Source organism: Amphibalanus amphitrite, unplaced genomic scaffold (assembly GCF_019059575.1).
Source record: "Amphibalanus amphitrite isolate SeventyFive unplaced genomic scaffold, NRLGWU_Aamphi_draft 000659F_arrow, whole genome shotgun sequence".
In the NCBI taxonomy this organism is placed as follows: Eukaryota; Metazoa; Arthropoda; class Thecostraca; order Balanomorpha; family Balanidae; genus Amphibalanus; species Amphibalanus amphitrite.
The window spans coordinates 159,713-179,745 of NW_024882153.1; the positions used below are offsets into that span (position 1 = coordinate 159,713).

The 20,033-nt window shown below is 52.5% G+C and overlaps 1 protein-coding gene and 1 long non-coding RNA gene across 4 annotated transcripts in view; one reads left to right on the plus strand and one right to left on the minus strand.

Annotated features, from left to right (window-relative positions):
* LOC122364149 (diphthine--ammonia ligase-like) overlaps positions 1 to 20,033 on the minus strand; it is a 33,071-nt gene that overhangs the window by 5,493 nt on the left and 7,545 nt on the right. For 2 of the 3 annotated variants that reach the window (XM_043334276.1, XM_043334275.1), the window contains 3 exons: positions 12,723 to 12,881; positions 11,889 to 12,060; positions 477 to 693 (listed from right to left, as the gene is read on the minus strand). In XM_043334276.1, the coding sequence (XP_043190211.1) occupies positions 477 to 693; positions 11,889 to 12,060; positions 12,723 to 12,881 (548 nt within the window). The remainder of the gene's footprint in view (positions 1 to 476; positions 694 to 11,888; positions 12,061 to 12,722; positions 12,882 to 20,033) is intronic. The other variant, XM_043334277.1, reaches the window with a different exon arrangement.
* On the plus strand, positions 17,356 to 18,195 carry LOC122364150. Its single transcript, XR_006253493.1, has 3 exons — positions 17,356 to 17,541; positions 17,675 to 17,817; positions 18,152 to 18,195. It is a non-coding gene; the product is annotated as an uncharacterized LOC122364150 (long non-coding RNA).

Consider the following 20,033-nt stretch of genomic DNA (forward strand, 5'->3'; position numbering starts at 1 on the left):
GGACGATGGTCGACGCGAGAACAAGAGCGTCCCACCCCCACCCGGCGCCCACACCGGGCCACAACGACCTGTCCCGCTGGGAGGCATGTACCCTCTCCCAGCTGCGGACGGGCGCATCGCCGCTCACGCGGGACGTCGCCCACCGCCTAGGCCTGGCGGTGGACGCGGCTTGCCCTGCGTGCGGCGAGCCGGACGGCGCGGCCCACCTGCTGACCGACTGTCCGGCCTACGAGGCTGCGCGGCGCCGCCGCTGGGGACTCAACCCGAGCCTGGGGGACGTCCTCGGCGGACCGGCGCCGTTGGTGATTGAATTCATCCGGGCTGTCGGGCGGACCGACCCTCCGGTCGACCCGCCTGCGCCGTCGTCCCCCTAGGGGGGCGACGGGTGAGGTGCAAAAGAAGAAGAAGAAGGTGGCAGACAGCCTCCTGTCCGGCCCCGCTCCCCTGCCCGGCTCCCCTCCCCGCTCCCATCTCACCAGTGGAACACCCGGAAGTGGCAGACAGCGCCCTGTCCGGCCTTGCTGCGCAGACAGCCGACGGTGGAGCGCAGACAGCCGGTCAGCTGTCCGGCAGACAGCCGTCCGTCCCCGCCCGCCGAGCAGAGGACTGTGGCTGCAGAGAGTCGGTGCGCACCGCTCCAGCGCAGCGAGACGTCCATGGCGGCTCCGTCCAGCTCCAGACTCGACTGGCGGCCTGAGGAGGGGAGGGGGAGTCAGAAGGGACAGGAAGGCCGCTCCGTCCAGCTCCAGACTCGAGTGACCGCCTGAGAAAGGGGGCGGGGGTCAGGGGAGACAAGAGGGGCGGCTCCGTCCAGCTCCAGACTCGAGTGACCGCCTGAGGAGGGGGGAGTCAAAAAGGGCCTTTCCGTCCAGCAGTCCAGACTCCAGACTCGACGGGTGGCCTGAAGGGGGCGAAGGAGTCAGAGAGGCCTGAATAAGAGCGCGTCTGGGAGCGGGACGGAAAACGGGCGCTGCTGGGACAGAACACAGTTGAGAAGCCTCAGCACTATATGCCAGCGCCAGTACAATAAGGAAGCTATGACCATTCTGGCCTCTTCAACAGGAGCATAGTAGCGGAGCACGGGTGTTCAAACTGTTGCTCCAAGACTAGGTACCGCATGACACTGCCATCCAGTCAAGCATGGCACCTTAAATGCATAGATTGTAAATATGGAATGTTTCAGAACAAATCAGGAATCCAAATAAGGATTACATCGGCCACTGACGTTAATACATTGAGTACGACGTACATCACTATTTTTAGACGCGCCGCAACACTGAGGCGGAAACTTGTTCAACACCTTTAATGCCGCTAATGAAGCTATTGAAGCCGATGGAACATGCTCTGACGCGGGCACAGGCACGTGAGAGTCGTGTATCCAATCTGATACCCCCGGACACACGAAAGCCTCACATAGTAACCTGTTCAGAACACTGATTTACAAAGGGAAAAGTCACCGGCTTAGCGAAGAGCACACACGCCAACCAGCAGAGACCGCACGAAAGAGGAACGCCTGACTCTGTCTCTTGTGATCGGTAATCCCTGCTGATCCCCAATTATCTAATTGTAACCGGTCATTGCATTTTGCAAACACTATGTGCTTCCTGCTCGTCTTGCCAAAAATGAGGTGGGGCTATATGCCCGTAACGAAATGACGAATGTCTCTGAAAACAAGCTGTTTAGACATGCCCTGTGCAGAGTGAGCATGTGTTCCAACTTCCAAGTATCCCTGTCATGACGAGCAAGCCTCACTTCACGTGCCTTTCACGTGTCTACTGTTAACCACACGTGTTTGGTCCACGACGTGTTTCCGCGCTCGTTAAACTTCACCAGCGAACTGGTGTCATCGGTATCACCCAGCTCTCCCATATCCTACAGCGAGGAGGAGAGCGTCCCGCAGCTACCCGCGACTAGTGTCACAAACATCGCCCAGTCTGTCTACACTGAGCCGGCATCGGTATGAAGCTCTACCACCAGCCGATTGATGTAACCCCAGCCCGTCGACGTCGATAGGCCAGACGCCATAGCTGCTGCCCATTGTAAAAGAAAGGGCGCTGACGCAAGGTGGACGCGGTTTACTTTGCCAGGTGCACCGGTAGTGACGAAAAACTCCCCATGTTCGCACAATCGCGCGGACCATCGGCGCCTCACAGGCGGGCCGCGTCCCAAACTCGAGCGTGCCTCGTTCGCCGGCTGTAAATATGTATACAGGTGCTTAGCATACGAGTGGATCGGGCTCGAAGAATGGTTATAGCCGGCTGGTTGATATTCAATCGCTGCTGGCAGGTGCGCCGTCAATGGTGAGTTATGTAACGGAAGGCCAGCCCCAGTCCGTGCCAGTGCCGGAAGGAACGGCTGAAGAAGGCCGAGGTACCGGCAATAGGCGAGTGTAACACTGAAACAGTTTTCCCCGAGCGCGGTTCACCGAAACCATACGGGTTCCGATCCACCGAATTTTACACTGGATATTACAGCTGCCGTTGAGAAAATGTGGAAAAGATGGCGAAAATGTGATATAATTTTGAGGGTGAGAGCTAAAAAACGGTCTTGAACTTCATCAGCCCACACAATACTGTCATCGAAACCCATTAGCTCTAAAACTTACGTCACATTTTTACTTTACACTCATATATATATATATATATATATATATATATATATATATATATATATATATATATATATATATATATATATATATATATATATATATATATATATATTATATATATATATATATATTCGTGTAACGTCTGGGATTATGCTGCTACAGATACGAAGCTGCATTAGAGGAGTATATATATATATATATATATATATATATATATATATATATATATATATATATATATATATATATATATATATATATATATATATATATATATATATATATATATATATATATATATATATGTTACAGGCAATGTGTGGAATCAGGCATTCTATAGAATGCCTAGGCATTCTATAGAATGCCTGACCGACCAGGCATTCTATAGAATCCCTAGGTATTCTATAGAATCCCTGACTGCTTAGGCATTCTATAGAATGCCTGGCTTAAGCTCCCAGGCATTCTATAGAATGCCTAAGTATTTTGATTGTCCGAAACACACTTCGAAAATTAGGGGTCAATGGCAGTAATGCTAGGTATTTGTTTACCTAATTTTCATTGTTGGCCTAGGCCGGTCGTCACCTCACACCATTTCAGGGCAATGAGCTGAGAGGAAGCGAGGGAGGTATTGGGCTATGCCGACCACCAAATGGTGCGCCGCAAGCAGCAGCTGATTCAATTCCGTTGGCACGGGAGAGCCACGGCGCAAGGCACGCGGGAGAGTCACAGGCCAACCAGTCGCTTAAACGGTTACCCTCGGAGGATTATGCTGCTACAGATACGAAGCTGCATTAGAGGAGTGTTGGCTGGGAGGGTGGACCGTAGGCTTGAATCGAAAGTGATTGCGAATGACGATGGCTTTGTTCTGATGTTAGAAATGAAGGTGAAAAATACACCAAAGGTCACATTTTATGTCGTCATAAGCACTTCGTGTAACGACTCTCAATATACATACATGGACAGCTCAACCTACACCGTAATGTCAGGGAATAACCTGAATAAATGGTTCATTATTCCACGTCTGGGCGGTGGCCCGGCCGTAACAAGAGCCGGATTAGGTGTTGTTCGATCTCCCCTTCCAGCTTGACTTCTGGGCCATGCGGTATTCGAAAGGTCGTCAAAGACTCAAAATTATGAAATTTTACTTCAGTTCTTCTTTGGCAATGTTCGAAAGGGTGCCATTTCTAAAACAAATAGCTAAGCCATTTTTTAGGTCAGCCCAATTTTTGTCCATTTTTGGCTCGTAGCCGTTTTCTCCAGTTTGACCTTAAATCAATTCCTTAGAAGGCAAACACCTCCAAAAATGGACGATTTGTCAATTTTTTCTGTGTAATTTTTTTTACCAAAGGCGTTTCCGATATTGACATTACCATTTACCACCATCGTCTTTCTAGCGTTAAGATAAATACTCTGCACTCTCAGAATGAAATCCTGATACAATTTGACCTAATAAGGTCAGATTGAATACCTGACCGGAAAATTTGACTGAATGAACATTTGACTGAATGAACATAAATAGCTGAACGCAAGGTAGCCTGGCAGAAAATAATAATGTTACATGTCGGTCTGTGCTCATAATCTTATACAACATACACTTATATGTTGGAAAGATTCGTGTATTCCCTAGGCATTCTATAGAATGCCTGAAAATCAGGCATTCTTTAGAATGCCTAGGGATTCTATAGAATCCCTGGTGGGTCAGGCATTCTATAGAATACCTAGGGATTCTATGGAATGTCTGGTCGGTCAGGCATTCTATAGAATGCCTAGGCATTCTATAGAATGCCTGATTCCACACATTGCCTGTAACATATATATATATATATATATATATATATATATATATATATATATATATATATATATGTAAACCCGTGTTTACTGAAGGTGAACCGACATAATCAAAAGTGAAGAACATTACATTGTATTTAGCTTTAGGTTACATTTTAACAGAGCCAGGAGCACAACCTCACTCCTTGAGCTCTCGATCCAGACTCCCCGCCCACAGTCAGCCGAACACCTGCCGTGATCAGCTGAATGGGCGAAAACATAGTGCACCATGAGATGCTCCGATCGCGGCATCCGCTATATAAAACATTATACTAATTGATCAGTAAAGCCGCTGAGCATGAACAAGAGTGTTAACCATTCTAATAATATGCCGTACATAATAAAAACATTTAATTGCAGTATCTAGGACAGCTTCGAGTTCATACCTGAAGCAACAATTGAATAGCAGACGATCACGCGCAAAACCGTTGAATTAAATTCCTGTCCAGACATCATATGGTCACCGGGCTCCTCTCGCCGGTGAAACAGATAAACTTTAATCGGCGCAAAGCTTGCCGATTACACTTCTCCCTCCTTTGAATGAAAGGCGTGCACTTACATCTAGAAACACTCATTGACACATGCGATAACATCAGCAGTTGCAGCACGCGCCACGCGACACCATAACACCGTGGTCGCTAGATGATGCCTAGCAGCATCCGGCTGACTGACTGGCAGTCAGCAACAACGAAAAACACAAACACGTCATCGCACAGCATCGCTCACTTATCAACTAGCTAGCTGAACAGGTATGGCTATCCGTCAATGATGGCAATGGGTACCCTGGGTCCCATCCCAAACACAGGTTAACCAGACCATGCTATTTACATCCCATGCCATGATGCTCTGAACAGGCTGCTAGAGGGCTCCTACTCAAACTGAGTTTAATGACATTGACATGTCAATCAGAAACGTCCCCAGGGATTGACCGAATCTAGCTCGACGCGCACACTCTCTTTCCATAAAGAGTTAAACAAATCTATCGCACTCCGGCGCCAGGAGCCAACCGATTGTCTGCTGAGCTAATTAAAAGGAAAATCAGGGCGACTGGTTTTACGTTAATATGAGCGCACCTCTTACCTTTTAGAAGCATTCATGTTAAAACAGGCTGCCTACAAGCCTGGAACAAAGCGATCAGGCGGTCGAGTCCGTCGCTCGGACCGTCTGGCTGGCACCGGCGGCGGTACCTCAGACCGCGGGGGTACCGGTGGACACTCGGGTGTCGGCACCGCCATCTGAACTGTGCCGGACGATTGCTCCTCAACCGCTGGCTCCTTACCTTGCACAGCTGTGCCGATGATGGGCAATCGTGCCCAGGCTGTGACACCAGCCGGGCCATCCGCTGACCCACTGTCCACGGAGACCGACTCTATCTCTGCTGGCGGCGTGGTCTGAGCGCGTGTCACCGGTGACGCAGCATCAGCACCAGCCCCATCCTGACTCTCAGTGACCTCTGGCACAGGTGGGGTAACTATCGGCTCAGTTCGCGGCTTCAAACGATTATGGTGAACCAGTAATGTTTTCCTGGAGCCCGTGACCCTGATACGATAGTTCAAGTCCCCTACCTTTGCTACAATCACCGCAGCCTTCCACGGTCTCACAAACTTGTAATATTGTCCCTTAGGAACCACAGCTTTGTGCAAACATACCAAATCTCCCTCTTTGTATTCAAACTCATTCATTCGTTTTTCGTAGAACCGTTTGTTTTTCCCATGTGAAGCGTCAGATACCTGTAGCGCATGCTTGTGTGCAATTCTCAATGACTCGCGTAGCTTATCTACATATTCTGTGACGGTCTGAGATTTGCTTGCGACTGGAACCTGGAGCTCAGCCTCCACAGGCAGGCGCGGCTCTTTACCGAACATGAGAAAATACGGACTGTAGCCCAGCGCACTGTGCTCGAGCGATCTGTACCCCAGCATCAACAATGGGAGGTGCTCGTCCCACTGATCATGATTTGCGTCGAGATACTTCGAAAGCATGTCGAGCAGAGTCCTCATCATCCTCTCGACCTTACCGTCACCCTCTGGATGATAGGCACTTATCTTTGTTTTCTCGATGCCGAAAAGACGACACATCTCGGCAATCACCTGCCCCGTGAAATTGGCGGCACAATCCGAATGGAGCTTCCTCGGGCACCCGTACCTGGAAAAGAATTCACTTACCAGAGTGGACGCTACTGTGGTGGCCGTCATATCCTTCAGCGGGAACACCTCACACCAGCGAGTGAAGTGATCGATCACCACCAACAAATGCTTATGCCCACTCGGCGTCACTGGCAGGTTAGTCAAGAAATCAATCGCTACCGTCTCGAACGGCTCGGAAGCATGCAGTTCACCCAGCGCGGCTCTCGGTCTCGGCACCGGCTGACTTCTGGATGAGCACCGCTCACAGCGCTTGCAGAACTCCTTGACGTCTGTCAACATTCCTACCCAGAAAAAGCGTCGGGTCACTGCTGCGTGTAACCTGTCCGGTCCGGGGTGACCGGCGGTCGGGCCGCTGTGCAGTGACGTCAGCACACCGGTCACGAGAGATCGCGGAATCACCAGCTGCAGCTGAAACTCATCTCTCGCCCTCCTGCGGTACTTTCGGTACAGGACACCGTCAAGAAGGGTCAGTCTGGACCACTGCCTCAGCAGGGGACGCAAGGACCTGTCGACACTGCGGCGATGTGGACGCTGTCCCGAGGAAAGATGCTTCACGATCTCTGAAATTGTTGCGTCCTTACCTTGCTCTTCTTTCATGAAACTGGTGGACCACAGACTCGCATTGATCTGATGGCACCGCGCTCCCTCAGTCTGCACGCCTGCGTCAGCTGTGCTCTCGGGGCGCCGGCTCAGACCATCAGCTGCTGTATTAGTGGCCCCCGGGCGATAAGAAATGTCAAACTGATAATTGCCCAAAACTTCAAACCACCTGGCTAGCATGCCGGTGGGGTTCTTAAAGTTCAATAACCACTGCAGACTACTATGATCAGTACGTAGTTGAAATCTCGCTCCCTGAAGGTAGTGGTTAAAATGTTGCACAAAATGAACACACGCTAATAACTCACGCTTCGTGGTAGAGTAATTTCTCTGTGACTTTGACAGCGTCTGGCTGCCGTACGCGACTGGACGCTCGACACCATTCTGCACCTGTAGCAAAACGGCTCCCATACACTCTCCACTGGCGTCCGTCTCCAAAATGAATGGACCTGCCTCTGAATCAAAACGCGGAAACGCAAGCACTGGTGACTCGCATAAGGCCTTTTTCAATGAATCAAAAGCAATTTGAGCGCTGTCCGACCATTCAAACTTTTGATCCTTAATCGTGAGGCGGAACAGCGGCGCTGCAATATCCGCAAAGTTCTTAATGTACCGTCTAAAGTACGAAGCTAGCCCAAGAAAACTGGACATCTCCTTGGCTGATCTGGGCACAGGCCAGTTACGCACCTTGTCCACTTTGACAGGATCGGCCTTGATACCCTCCCCTGACACTTCATGTCCCAGATAGGTGACCTTTTTCCGGAAAAACTGACACTTTTTCAAGTTCAAAGTCAACCCCGCATCCATGAGACGACTCAAAACACAATCCAGTGACTCCAGAACACTCTGAAAGGTTGACCCGTGCACAATGATGTCATCAAAGTAACTGACACATTTTTCCGGCGCAATATCCCCTAACACTATGTTCAGCAGCCGAGCACAGCTCGCTGGCGCTCCTGCGAGACCAAAACAAACCCGTGTGTACTGCAGACACGAGAAAGGTGTCACGATCGTTGCCTTTTCTCTATCCTCCGGTGCAATTGACATCTGATGGTAAGCCGAGTTCATATCAAGGGTACAAAATAGCGACGATCCCGACAGCGCGTCTAGCGTATCATCTATTCTGGCTATCGGATAAGCGGGGACTCGAGACACAGAGTTCAATCGACGCAAATCGGCCACTATTCTCGCCGACCCGTCCTTCTTGCGAACCACGCAAATTGGCGACGCCCACGTGCCCTCTGACTCCTCTAGGATCCCCTGTCTGACTAACTCGTCTAACTGAGCCTTCACCTCCTCTTTGAGGTGCGGCGGAATTCTGCGTGGGGCCTGTCTGATCGGAGGGCTGTCACCCGTATCGATACGGTGCTCCACCAGAGTGGTGTGGCCCACGTGACCATCGAACATTGACTCGTACTTTTTAAGGACGCGAAAAAGGGCAGCTCTCTGTGATGACGTTATATCTACTCCCTCTAAGTTCACTAATTCTTCCAAGTTCACAGACTCTTTAAGCTCAGACTCTTTTACTTTAGGCTCCTCTGAAAACCCTACCTCTAACTGAGCCAGCTCAGCGTGCTTGGGTACAGTAACAAACCGATCAGAGTTGTTTCGCAATACTAATGGAACGCTCGTGCCAGACACTTCCACTATGCTCCTCACAACCTCTAATCCCGGTTTATCCCAAGAAGGTTCAATCAGAGCAGAACCCCTGTAGTCACAATTGTGAGAAAATCCACGAACCACCGTCTCACTACCGGGCGGAACGGTAATATCTTTGCCCAAAACCACGGTTCCTACAGTCACTGCCTCCGCTGAAACAGATCGAACTGCCTCCGACGGCACAAAGCTCAGGCATTTCCGCTGCAGATCTATTACACAGGGTTGCACGTGCTGAAGGAAATCAATGCCAAACAGGCAGGGCACATCAATCACATCCGACACATAAAAGGGAACAGTCTTTTGTACGCGACCTATCTGAACGGAAAGGACAGTTCTCCCTAGGAGAGGCAACTGTTCCTGCGCGGCCGTCCGCGCCCGTGTCGCTGTCATGCTCATAGTGGCGTTCGGTAAAGCATCAAACACTGCCTTATTAATGATACTTATCGTCGAGCCCGTATCCAACAAACAATTACACTCAACCCCACAGATCCTAGCCGGGAAAGTCATATCTGGGTTGAGCTGTACGCTGTCACCAGCATCATTTACTGTTCGGGTGGTGCCGCGGGACCCGGCCTCGGGCTTCGACCTGGGCCCCGGTCGGCGTTTCCCGACGGAGCTTGGCACACGGCTGCCAGGTGTCCCTTCTTACCGCACGAGTGGCAGGTGCTATCACGAAAACGGCATCGGGACCGCACGTGATCAGCACCACCACAGGCCCAGCAGGCGCGCGCCGGCGCCTCGTTTGACCGGGACGGCTGCGACCCGCGGCGCCGTCCGGTCCGCTCGGGGCGTCCGGGGCCGTCCAGACGCCGCTCGAGCTGCTCGATGCGATCGAGTATCAGGCGCAACATCGGCGCCTGCACCTCTACCTGACGCACTGACGCGCTTCGCAGCACCTCAGCGCTGCGGATATTGCTCACCTTTTGCACGGCGGCCGGGAAATCAGTAATTCCCGCCATCACAATCTCTGAGCGATATTTCTCGGGGACGGCTGACAGAAAGTAGTTAAAAAGTAGACCATCAGTCGGCTGATCTGGGAAGGAGCGCCTTACCAGAGACTTAAACCGCACAAGGAACTCGTCCAGAGACTCGGCGGGGTCATACTTTAACTCGGTCAGACGAATGTGCGCGTCGATTGTGGTCCCCACTGTGAACGTTTCCCGCAAACCATTGAAAACGCTGTCCAGGGATCCCTTCTGACTCGAGCTCAGAGCATCATAAGCATCCCGTGCAATGCCTTCTAGGGTCAGTGGCAGAAAAGCCAGCTGCTGGTCCACATCCCAGCCCTGAAGCCGACCAAACGTTTGAAAATCCTCACGGAAACGGGACAACGAGCCCTTCCCACCGAAACGGGGTGCCGGTACAATAAAAGAACTCATTTTAAATTCCTGCTTAGGTACCACATTAACTGGTTAGCCAAACCTGACCTGGCTTTACAGTGAACTCTAATATCATTTCCATTGCGTATTCACTTGATTTTTCGCACATTGTTCTGACACCACTACTGAATTGTTCATTGTCAACACTCAAAACACAGTTCACCGACCCCGAAATCCCAGTTCCCCAGGCACAGTACCGTGAGTGCAGTGACAGCCAGTCCTCTCCATCCGGCGCCTTGCTTGCTGCTCCTCGAATCAGCTGACGCCAGCTGACGCGGTCCAGTGCAGCGCCAACGGGCCGCAGAGCTGGGCAGAGCTCCGAGCCGAGTCGCGGTGGGCGATACGGCCGGCTGGTGCCGATCACCAGCAGCGAGGAGGTCGGACGCCAATCGCTATGGCGGTGCCGACTCGTCACTCGCTCACCCCTCGCGCACCAAATCACTGAGCACTGGCACTGCACACGGAACTCGCAGGCCGCAGCAGCGCGACGGCTGGGCCGAGATCACCGCAGGCCACTGCGCACTGATCGCTGTCTCTCAGCCTCCTCACGGACGTCACCTCCATCACAGCTGATACTGCAGGTAGCCGGTACCACGAAGATTGAAGCAGGGAAAACAGCGCAGTCCAGGACTAGGCTCCTCTTGCTTCGATAGCCCTGGGCTGGTCGAGCTCCATGACGGCTCGTAACTGGTCCATCTTGCGATGATCTTGATGAATAAATGTGTTGCAGCAACGGCGCTCAGTCGACACTTTCAAAGCCAAGTGGACCGAGGATCGACCGTAGCACAGCTCAAGAAGCGGAGCTCAGTGCTAGCGGGAACAGACGACACTGCTGGACAGTCGCCGTGCAGCGGCCAACATGTCGCAGTCTTCAGTCGGGACAAAAGGCAAAGTCGACCGACCTTACCGGCTAACTGACAACTCGTCAGAGTATTGCAGAGCCGGAAACCCAACAGCAGACATCTTGTACTGGCGATAGCTGCTCCGAAGATTTCAAACAGTCAGTTGAAAACTTGATTTCTTGAGGCCGCGAAAGCCGAGGACGTCGGTTCGGGCTCCAATCTTCATTTCGACTAAGTCGATCCCACCGCTGCCACCAAATGTAAACCCGTGTTTACTGAAGGTGAACCGACATAATCAAAAGTGAAGAACATTACATTGTATTTAGCTTTAGGTTACATTTTAACAGAGCCAGGAGCACAACCTCACTCCTTGAGCTCTCGATCCAGACTCCCCGCCCACAGTCAGCCGAACACCTGCCGTGATCAGCTGAATGGGCGAAAACATAGTGCACCATGAGATGCTCCGATCGCGGCATCCGCTATATAAAACATTATACTAATTGATCAGTAAAGCCGCTGAGCATGAACAAGAGTGTTAACCATTCTAATAATATGCCGTACATAATAAAAACATTTAATTGCAGTATCTAGGACAGCTTCGAGTTCATACCTGAAGCAACAATTGAATAGCAGACGATCACGCGCAAAACCGTTGAATTAAATTCCTGTCCAGACATCATATGGTCACCGGGCTCCTCTCGCCGGTGAAACAGATAAACTTTAATCGGCGCAAAGCTTGCCGATTACATATATATATATATATATATATATATATATATATATATATACCGCCAGTCACCATCGCCAACCGGTAGTAACTCACACTCACTGAGGAACTGTGCGTTGTGCGCGTGTGTCCAGACGTGCCACTCGACGGCGGCGCCGCGCGGCAGGCCCGGCACGACCACGGCGCACTGCAGCGAGGACGCCAGGCGGGCCGTCATCAGCGCCGAGCAGGCCGGCAGCAGTGACGGGTCGGTGACGTAGCACACCGTCTGTCAGCGATGAACGGTCCGGTCAGGTCAGCGGTCAGGTCAAAGGTCTGAGAAAATAATAGCGGACTGATAGTGACAAATGTTGTGGCAGGTTTTATGTCATCGTGCTTAATTGAACTAGTAGGGGTTGGGAGTTAATTATAATCATGTAATTATTGATAGCAGTTTACTGGAAGCCATGACACCTGGGTAACGAAATAATCGCACAGTCACCTGCAAGTCCACCTTCGCAGATCATTTAAGCATCATAATTCAGCTGACTGTTAGACCACTGACCAGTCACACAAGCATACCCTCTCTTTCTTGCCAAGTGCTATGTCACCTTGTCCTCAAGCCCCGATCCCGTCCCGCCCGGAGTCTGAGCTCTGTATCCCGTCCCGCCCGGAGTCTGAGCTCTGTATCCCGTCCTGTCCGGAGTCTGAGCTCTGTATCCCGTCCCGCCCGGAGTCTGAGCTCTGTATCCCGTCCCGCCCGGAGTCTGAGCTCTGTATCCCGTCCCGCCCGGAGTCTGAGCTCTGTATCCCGTCCCGCCCGGAGTCTGAGCTCTGTATCCCGTCCTGTCCGGAGTCTGAGCTCTGTATCCCGTCCCGCCCGGAGTCTGAGCTCTGTATCCCGTCCTCCCAGGAGTCAGCTCTGCAGACCCACCACCCCTGCCTACCCACCTGTACGACGGTGTCGGTGTCGGCGTCGTTGGAGGAGGCCTGGATCACCCTCTCCACATGACGCAGCGCCAGCCGGGCCTGCTGCTCACCGCCGCGCACCAGTCGCATACTGGCCGGGTCCAGGCCGATCATACCGGCCACGTATAGTACCTCACCACACTGGGGGAGGGTCAGTTATATCACACCGGGACAGGCCGATCATACCGGCCACGTATAGTACCTCACCACACTGGTGGAGGGTCAGTTATGTCACACTGCGGGTCAGGGCCGATCATACCGGCCACGTATAGTACCTCACCACACTGGGAGACGGGTCAGTTATATCACACCGGGTCCAGGCCGATCATACCGGCCACGTATAGTACCTCACCACACTGGGGGAGGGTCAGTTATATCACACCAGGACAGGCCGATCATACCGGCCACGTATAGTACCTCACCATACTGGGGGAGGGTCAGTTATATCACACCGGGTCGATCATACCGGCCACGTATAGTACCTCACCACACTGGGGGAGGGTCAGTTATATCACACACCGGGTCCAGGCCGATCATACCGGCCACGTATAGTACCTCACCACACTGGGGGAGGGTCAGTTATATCACACCGGGACAGGCCGATCATACCGGCCACGTATAGTACCTCACCACACTGGTGGAGGGTCAGTTATGTCACACTGCGGGTCAGGGCCGATCATACCGGCCACGTATAGTACCTCACCACACTGGGAGACGGGTCAGTTATATCACACCGGGTCCAGGCCGATCATACCGGCCACGTATAGTACACTCGGGGGCAGATTGATGTTCCACAACTCTTTATCCACCGGGTTCCTATGGCTCAGCATTGGCAGCAGCCGCCTGGTACCGGTAGACTGTGCCGCTTCACTTACTTGTCAAGCGGCACAGCCTACCCACACCGTATGACCACGGTCTGGGTCGGTGGCTGGAAGGCGATGTGGGCCGCCTGTGACGTCAGCGCAGCGGTGAGGGCCGAGCCTGGAGGCATGGCTCGGGTCGGCGCGGCGCGGCGGCTGGCGAGGGCTGGGGAGGGAGGCGGGGTGGGAGCATGGACCATCGCGCGGTTGAGCGAGTGTAGTTAACCCGCGCGGGGCTGGGGTCCCCAGCCGAACGCGCGGGGCTGGGGGGGGGGGGTAAATTTTACCCCCCCCCCCCCTGTTATCTCCCGAACTAATGGTCCGATTTGGAAAATTCAAACGCCAATCGAAAGCTCTCATCACGAACTACTAAAAACATGTACTTAATTTAAAGTTTGAGGTCAAGGTCAAGGTCAGGTCAAGGGTACAAATTGCAAGTTTCTACAGTATCGGCCTTGCACCGTAGTTGCCGAAGGATGGAGTCATGGACTAAGACTGATCGCCCAAAACGTGTTCTTAGGCTACCAAGACAATATTAGTTGCATACAATATCATTCAGAGGTCAAGGTCAAGGTCAGGTCAGGTCAGGTCAGGTCACCAAAAAACAAAATATAGAAAAGGGCATGTGCAATACATGTTTTATGGGTCATTTTACTCATAGAATTCAATAGGCACACTCAATAAGTGATATGGACCACCTCTGGATGAATTTCAGGGCGAGGTCAGGTCAAGGTCAGGTCAAGTGAGGTCAAATTTTGAAGTTGGTTGTTAAGGCCTAAAAAGGTGTCTATCTGATGCAGTTTTTCACGGCAAATCGAATGGTGCTATTTTTGTTTCCGTACGAGGTCTAGAACTTCCAAAAAAGTCATTTTTCAAAAAATTTGTGTGTCGTGACGTCATAAAATTTTGAATAACTCCCACATTTTTGAACCGATTCTTCTAAAATTTGGTATGTAGGTGCACATAGACCACTTCTCTGACATATATTCCGTTTTTTTCGATAGACTCAAAATTTTGGATTTTACAATGATTTTCCCAAAAATATCGGTTTTTTGAAAAAATTTAGGCCAAAATCCAAAATTTTCAAAAAACCGAGATAGCCATTTGATAGACAAAGTAAAATTACGTATAACCTTTTTTGTTACGTCTTGATTCCTTTAAAAATGAAGATGTTAGCGGCGTTTGAACTTTTGCCGTTTTTGAGGCGAAAATGGCGAACATGACGTCACTAAAACGTCAATTTCTCAAAAATTTTCCGACGGATTTCGCTCAAATTTTCAGGGAAGGTGTCAAATTGATGTAAGAAAAGGTACTGAAAGTTTGGCGGCGCTGCGCGCCGCCGTTTTTGAGATATCGCAAAAATTCGCGAGGGGGGGTAAAATTTACCCCCCCCCCAGCCCCGCGCGGGTTAACTTTCTCGTCTCAAGGCGCCAATTATTCCACCTAACAATTGCGCTAAAGCATTTGTTAAAATATCATATGCTCAAGACAGCGCCTATCATCATACTTGCCATGCGCATTACGACACACTTTAACGTAGCATTGGGACAGCCGATAGAATTTATATCATACGTGCATCGAGTTGCGGAGCTGCATTGTTTATAACAGATAAGTAGTAAGGCCTTGATTGAGCTCATTGGTGTCTATTATTTTGCACAGCAATTGTCCAGGGACGTGGGAACTGCAGTTTTTGGATAGTGCGGCAGCCAACGCCCCTAAGCGAATCTCACTGTTCCTCTGATGTGTGGCGAATCTCACTGTTCCTCTGATGTGTGATCGCAGCCACCAATAGCAAACCGGTCCAACTAGGAGCAAATAATTCGCGCACCTGGGACGGTTCGAACCGGGCTTTTCCAACCGGTCACCCTACGACGCTATCGTGCATCCACTGAGCTACCGAGACCAGCGACCGTCCGCCGCGGTCAAACGCAATCAAATGTCACAAAACTGTCATTGGCGGTCAGCGGGTGAATGTCATTTTGTTTTGTGCTGCTGGGGACCATTCTCGGTAGCTCAGTGGATGAACGATCGCATCGTAAGCTGACCGGTGGGGGAAGCCCGGTTCGAACCCTCCTGAGTGTCCGCGTTTTTGGCTCCTAGTTGGAACGGTTTGCTATTGGCGGCTGCGACCACATATTAGAGCAACAGTAATAATCGCTTTAAATTGGGGCGCTGGCTGCCGCACTATACCCATAGGCCATAATCCCTAGTTCCCACGTCTCTAGACGATTGCCGTGCGAAACAATAGACACCAATCTGCTCAATCAAGGCCTTAAAACTAATATGTTATACAAAATATAGCTCCGCACATCGATGCACGTGTGACATAAGTTCTATCGGCTGTCCCGTTGCCGCACTTAAGTGCGTCGTAATACGCATATCAAGTAAATGATAGGCGCTGCCGCTGTCTTGGGCATAGGGCATTTTAACAAATGCTTTAGCGCAATCGATAGGTAGAATAATTGGCGAATGGTGACGCGAAAGTTAACTACGCTCGCCAAGCCGCGCGATGGTCCATGCTCCCACCCCACCTCACTCGCCAGCCCTCGCCAGCCGCCGCGCGCCGCGCCGACCCGAGCTATGCCTCCGGGCTCGGCCCTCACCGCTGCGCTGACGTCACAGGCGGCCCACATCGCCTTACAGCCACCGACCCAGACCGGTGTCATACGGTGTGGGTAGGCTGTGCCGCTTGACAAGTAAGTGAAGCGGCACAGTCTACCGGTACCAGGCGGCTGCTGCCAATGCTGAGCCATAGGAACCCGGTGGATAAAGAGTTGTGGAACATCAATCTGCCCCCGAGTGTACCTCACCACACTGGGGGAGGGTCAGTTATATCACACCAGGACAGGCCGATCATACCGGCCACGTATAGTACCTCACCATACTGGGGGGAGGTCAGTTATATCACACCGGGTCGATCATGCCGGCCACGTATAGTACCTCACCACACTGGGGGAGGGTCAGTTATATCACACACCGGGTCCAGGCCGATCATACCGGCCATGTATAGTACCTCACCACACTGGGGGAGGGTCAGTTATATCACACCGGGCCGATCATACCGGCCACGTATAGTACCTCACCACACTGGGGGAGGGTCAGTTATATGACACCGGGTCAGGCCGATCATACCGGCCACGTATAGTACCTCACCGCACTGGGAGAGGGGTCAGTTATATCACACCGGGTCCAGGCCGATCATACCGGCCACGTATAGTACCTCACCACACTGGGGGAGGGTCAGTTATATCACACCGGGACAGGCCGATCATACCGGCCACGTATAGTACCTCACCACACTGGTGGAGGGTCAGTTATGTCACACTGCGGGTCAGGGCCGATCATACCGGCCACGTATAGTACCTCACCACACTGGGAGACGGGTCAGTTATATCACACCGGGTCCAGGCCGATCATACCGGCCACGTATAGTACCTCACCACACTGGGGGAGGGTCAGTTATATCACACCAGGACAGGCCGATCATACCGGCCACGTATAGTACCTCACCATACTGGGGGGAGGTCAGTTATATCACACCGGGTCGATCATACCGGCCACGTATAGTACCTCACCACACTGGGGGAGGGTCAGTTATATCACACACCGGGTCCAGGCCGATCATACCGGCCACGTATAGTACCTCACCACACTGGGGGAGGGTCAGTTATATCACACCGGGCCGATCATACCGGCCACGTATAGTACCTCACCACACTGGGGGAGGGTCAGTTATATGACACCGGGTCAGGCCGATCATACCGGCCACGTATAGTACCTCACCGCACTGGGAGAGGGGTCAGTTATATCACACCGGGTCCAGGCCGATCATACCGGCCACGTATAGTACCTCACCACACTGGGAGACGGGTCAGTTATATCACACCGGGTCCAGGCCGATCATACCGGCCACGTATAGTACCTCACCACACTGGGGGAGGGTCAGTTATATCACACCAGGACAGGCCGATCATACCGGCCACGTATAGTACCTCACCATACTGGGGGAGGTCAGTTATATCACACCGGGTCGATCATACCGGCCACGTATAGTACCTCACCACACTGGGGGAGGGTCAGTTATATCACACCGGGTCCAGGCCGATCATACCGGCCACGTATAGTACCTCACCACACTGGGGGAGGGTCAGTTATATCACACCGGGTCCAGGCCGATCATACCGGCCACGTATAGTACCTCACCACACTGGGGGAGGGTCAGTTATATCACACCGGGCCGATCATACCGGCCACGTATAGTACCTCACCACACTGGGGGAGGGTCAGTTATATGACACCGGGTCAGGCCGATCATACCGGCCACGTATAGTACCTCACCATACTGGGGGGAGGTCAGTTATATCACACCGGGTCGATCATACCGGCCACGTATAGTACCTCACCACACTGGGGGAGGGTCAGTTATATCACACCAGGACAGGCCGATCATACCGGCCACGTATAGTACCTCACCATACTGGGGGGAGGTCAGTTATATCACACCGGGTCGATCATACCGGCCACGTATAGTACCTCACCACACTGGGGGAGGGTCAGTTATATCACACCGGGTCCAGGCCGATCATACCGGCCACGTATAGTACCTCACCACACTGGGGGACGGGTCAGTTATATCACACACCGGGTCCAGGCCGATCATACCGGCCACGTATAGTACCTCACCACACTGGGGGAGGGTCAGTTATATCACACCGGGCCGATCATACCGGCCACGTATAGTACCTCACCACACTGGGGGAGGGTCAGTTATATGACACCGGGTCAGGCCGATCATACCGGCCACGTATAGTACCTCACCATACTGGGGGGAGGTCAGTTATATCACACCGGGTCGATCATACCGGCCACGTATAGTACCTCACCACACTGGGGGAGGGTCAGTTATATCACACCGGGCCGATCATACCGGCCACGTATAGTACCTCACCACACTGGGGGAGGGGTCAGTTATATCACACCGGGTCCAGGCCGATCATACCGGCCACGTATAGTACCTCACCACACTGGGGGGAGGGTCAGTTATATCACACACCGGGTCCAGGCCGATCATACCGGCCACGTATAGTACCTCACCACACTGGGGGAGGGTCAGTTATATCACACCGGGCCGATCATACCGGCCACGTATAGTACCTCACCACACTGGGGGAGGGTCAGTTATATGACACCGGGTCAGGCCGATCATACCGGCCACGTATAGTACCTCACCGCACTGGGAGAGGGGTCAGTTATATCACACCGGGTCCAGGCCGATCATACCGGCCACGTATAGTACCTCACCACACTGGGGGAGAGTCAGTTATATCACACCGGGTCCAGGCCGATCATACCGGCCACGTATAGTACCTCACCACACTGGGGGAGAGTCAGTTATATCACACCGGGTCCAGGCCGATCATACCGGCCACATATAGTACCTCACCACACTGGGGGAGGGGTCAGTTATATCACACCGGGTCCAGGCCGATCATACCGGCCACGTATAGTACCTCACCACACTGGGGGAGGGTCAGTTATATCACACACCGGGTCCAGGCCGATCATACCGGCCACGTATAGTACCTCACCACACTGGTGGAGGGTCAGTTATGTCACACTGCGGGTCAGGGCCGATCATACCGGCCACGTATAGTACCTCACCACACTGGGAGACGGGTCAGTTATATCACACCGGGTCCAGGCCGATCATACCGGCCACGTATAGTACCTCACCACACTGGGGGAGGGTCAGTTATATCACACCAGGACAGGCCGATCATACCGGCCACGTATAGTACCTCACCATACTGGGGGGAGGTCAGTTATATCACACCGGGTCGATCATACCGGCCACGTATAGTACCTCACCACACTGGGGGAGGGTCAGTTATATCACACACCGGGTCCAGGCAGATCATACCGGCCACGTATAGTACCTCACCACACTGGGGGAGGGTCAGTTATATCACACCGGGCCGATCATACCGGCCACGTATAGTACCTCACCACACTGGGGGAGGGTCAGTTATATGACACCGGGTCAGGCCGATCATACCGGCCACGTATAGTACCTCACCGCACTGGGAGAGGGGTCAGTTATATCACACCGGGTCCAGGCCGATCATACCGGCCACGTATAGTACCTCACCACACTGGGGGAGGGTCGGTTATATCACACCGGGACAGGCCGATCATACCGGCCACGTATAGTACCTCACCACACTGCAGGCAGGGGGGCGGTCGGTTACATATAACACCGGGACAGGCCGATCATACCGGCCACGTATAGTACCTCACCACGCTGGGGGGAGGTCAGTTATATCACACCGGGTCGATCATACCGGCCACGTATAGTACCTCACCACACTGGGGGACGGGTCAGTTATATCACACCGGGTCCAGGCCGATCATACCGGCCACGTATAGTACCTCA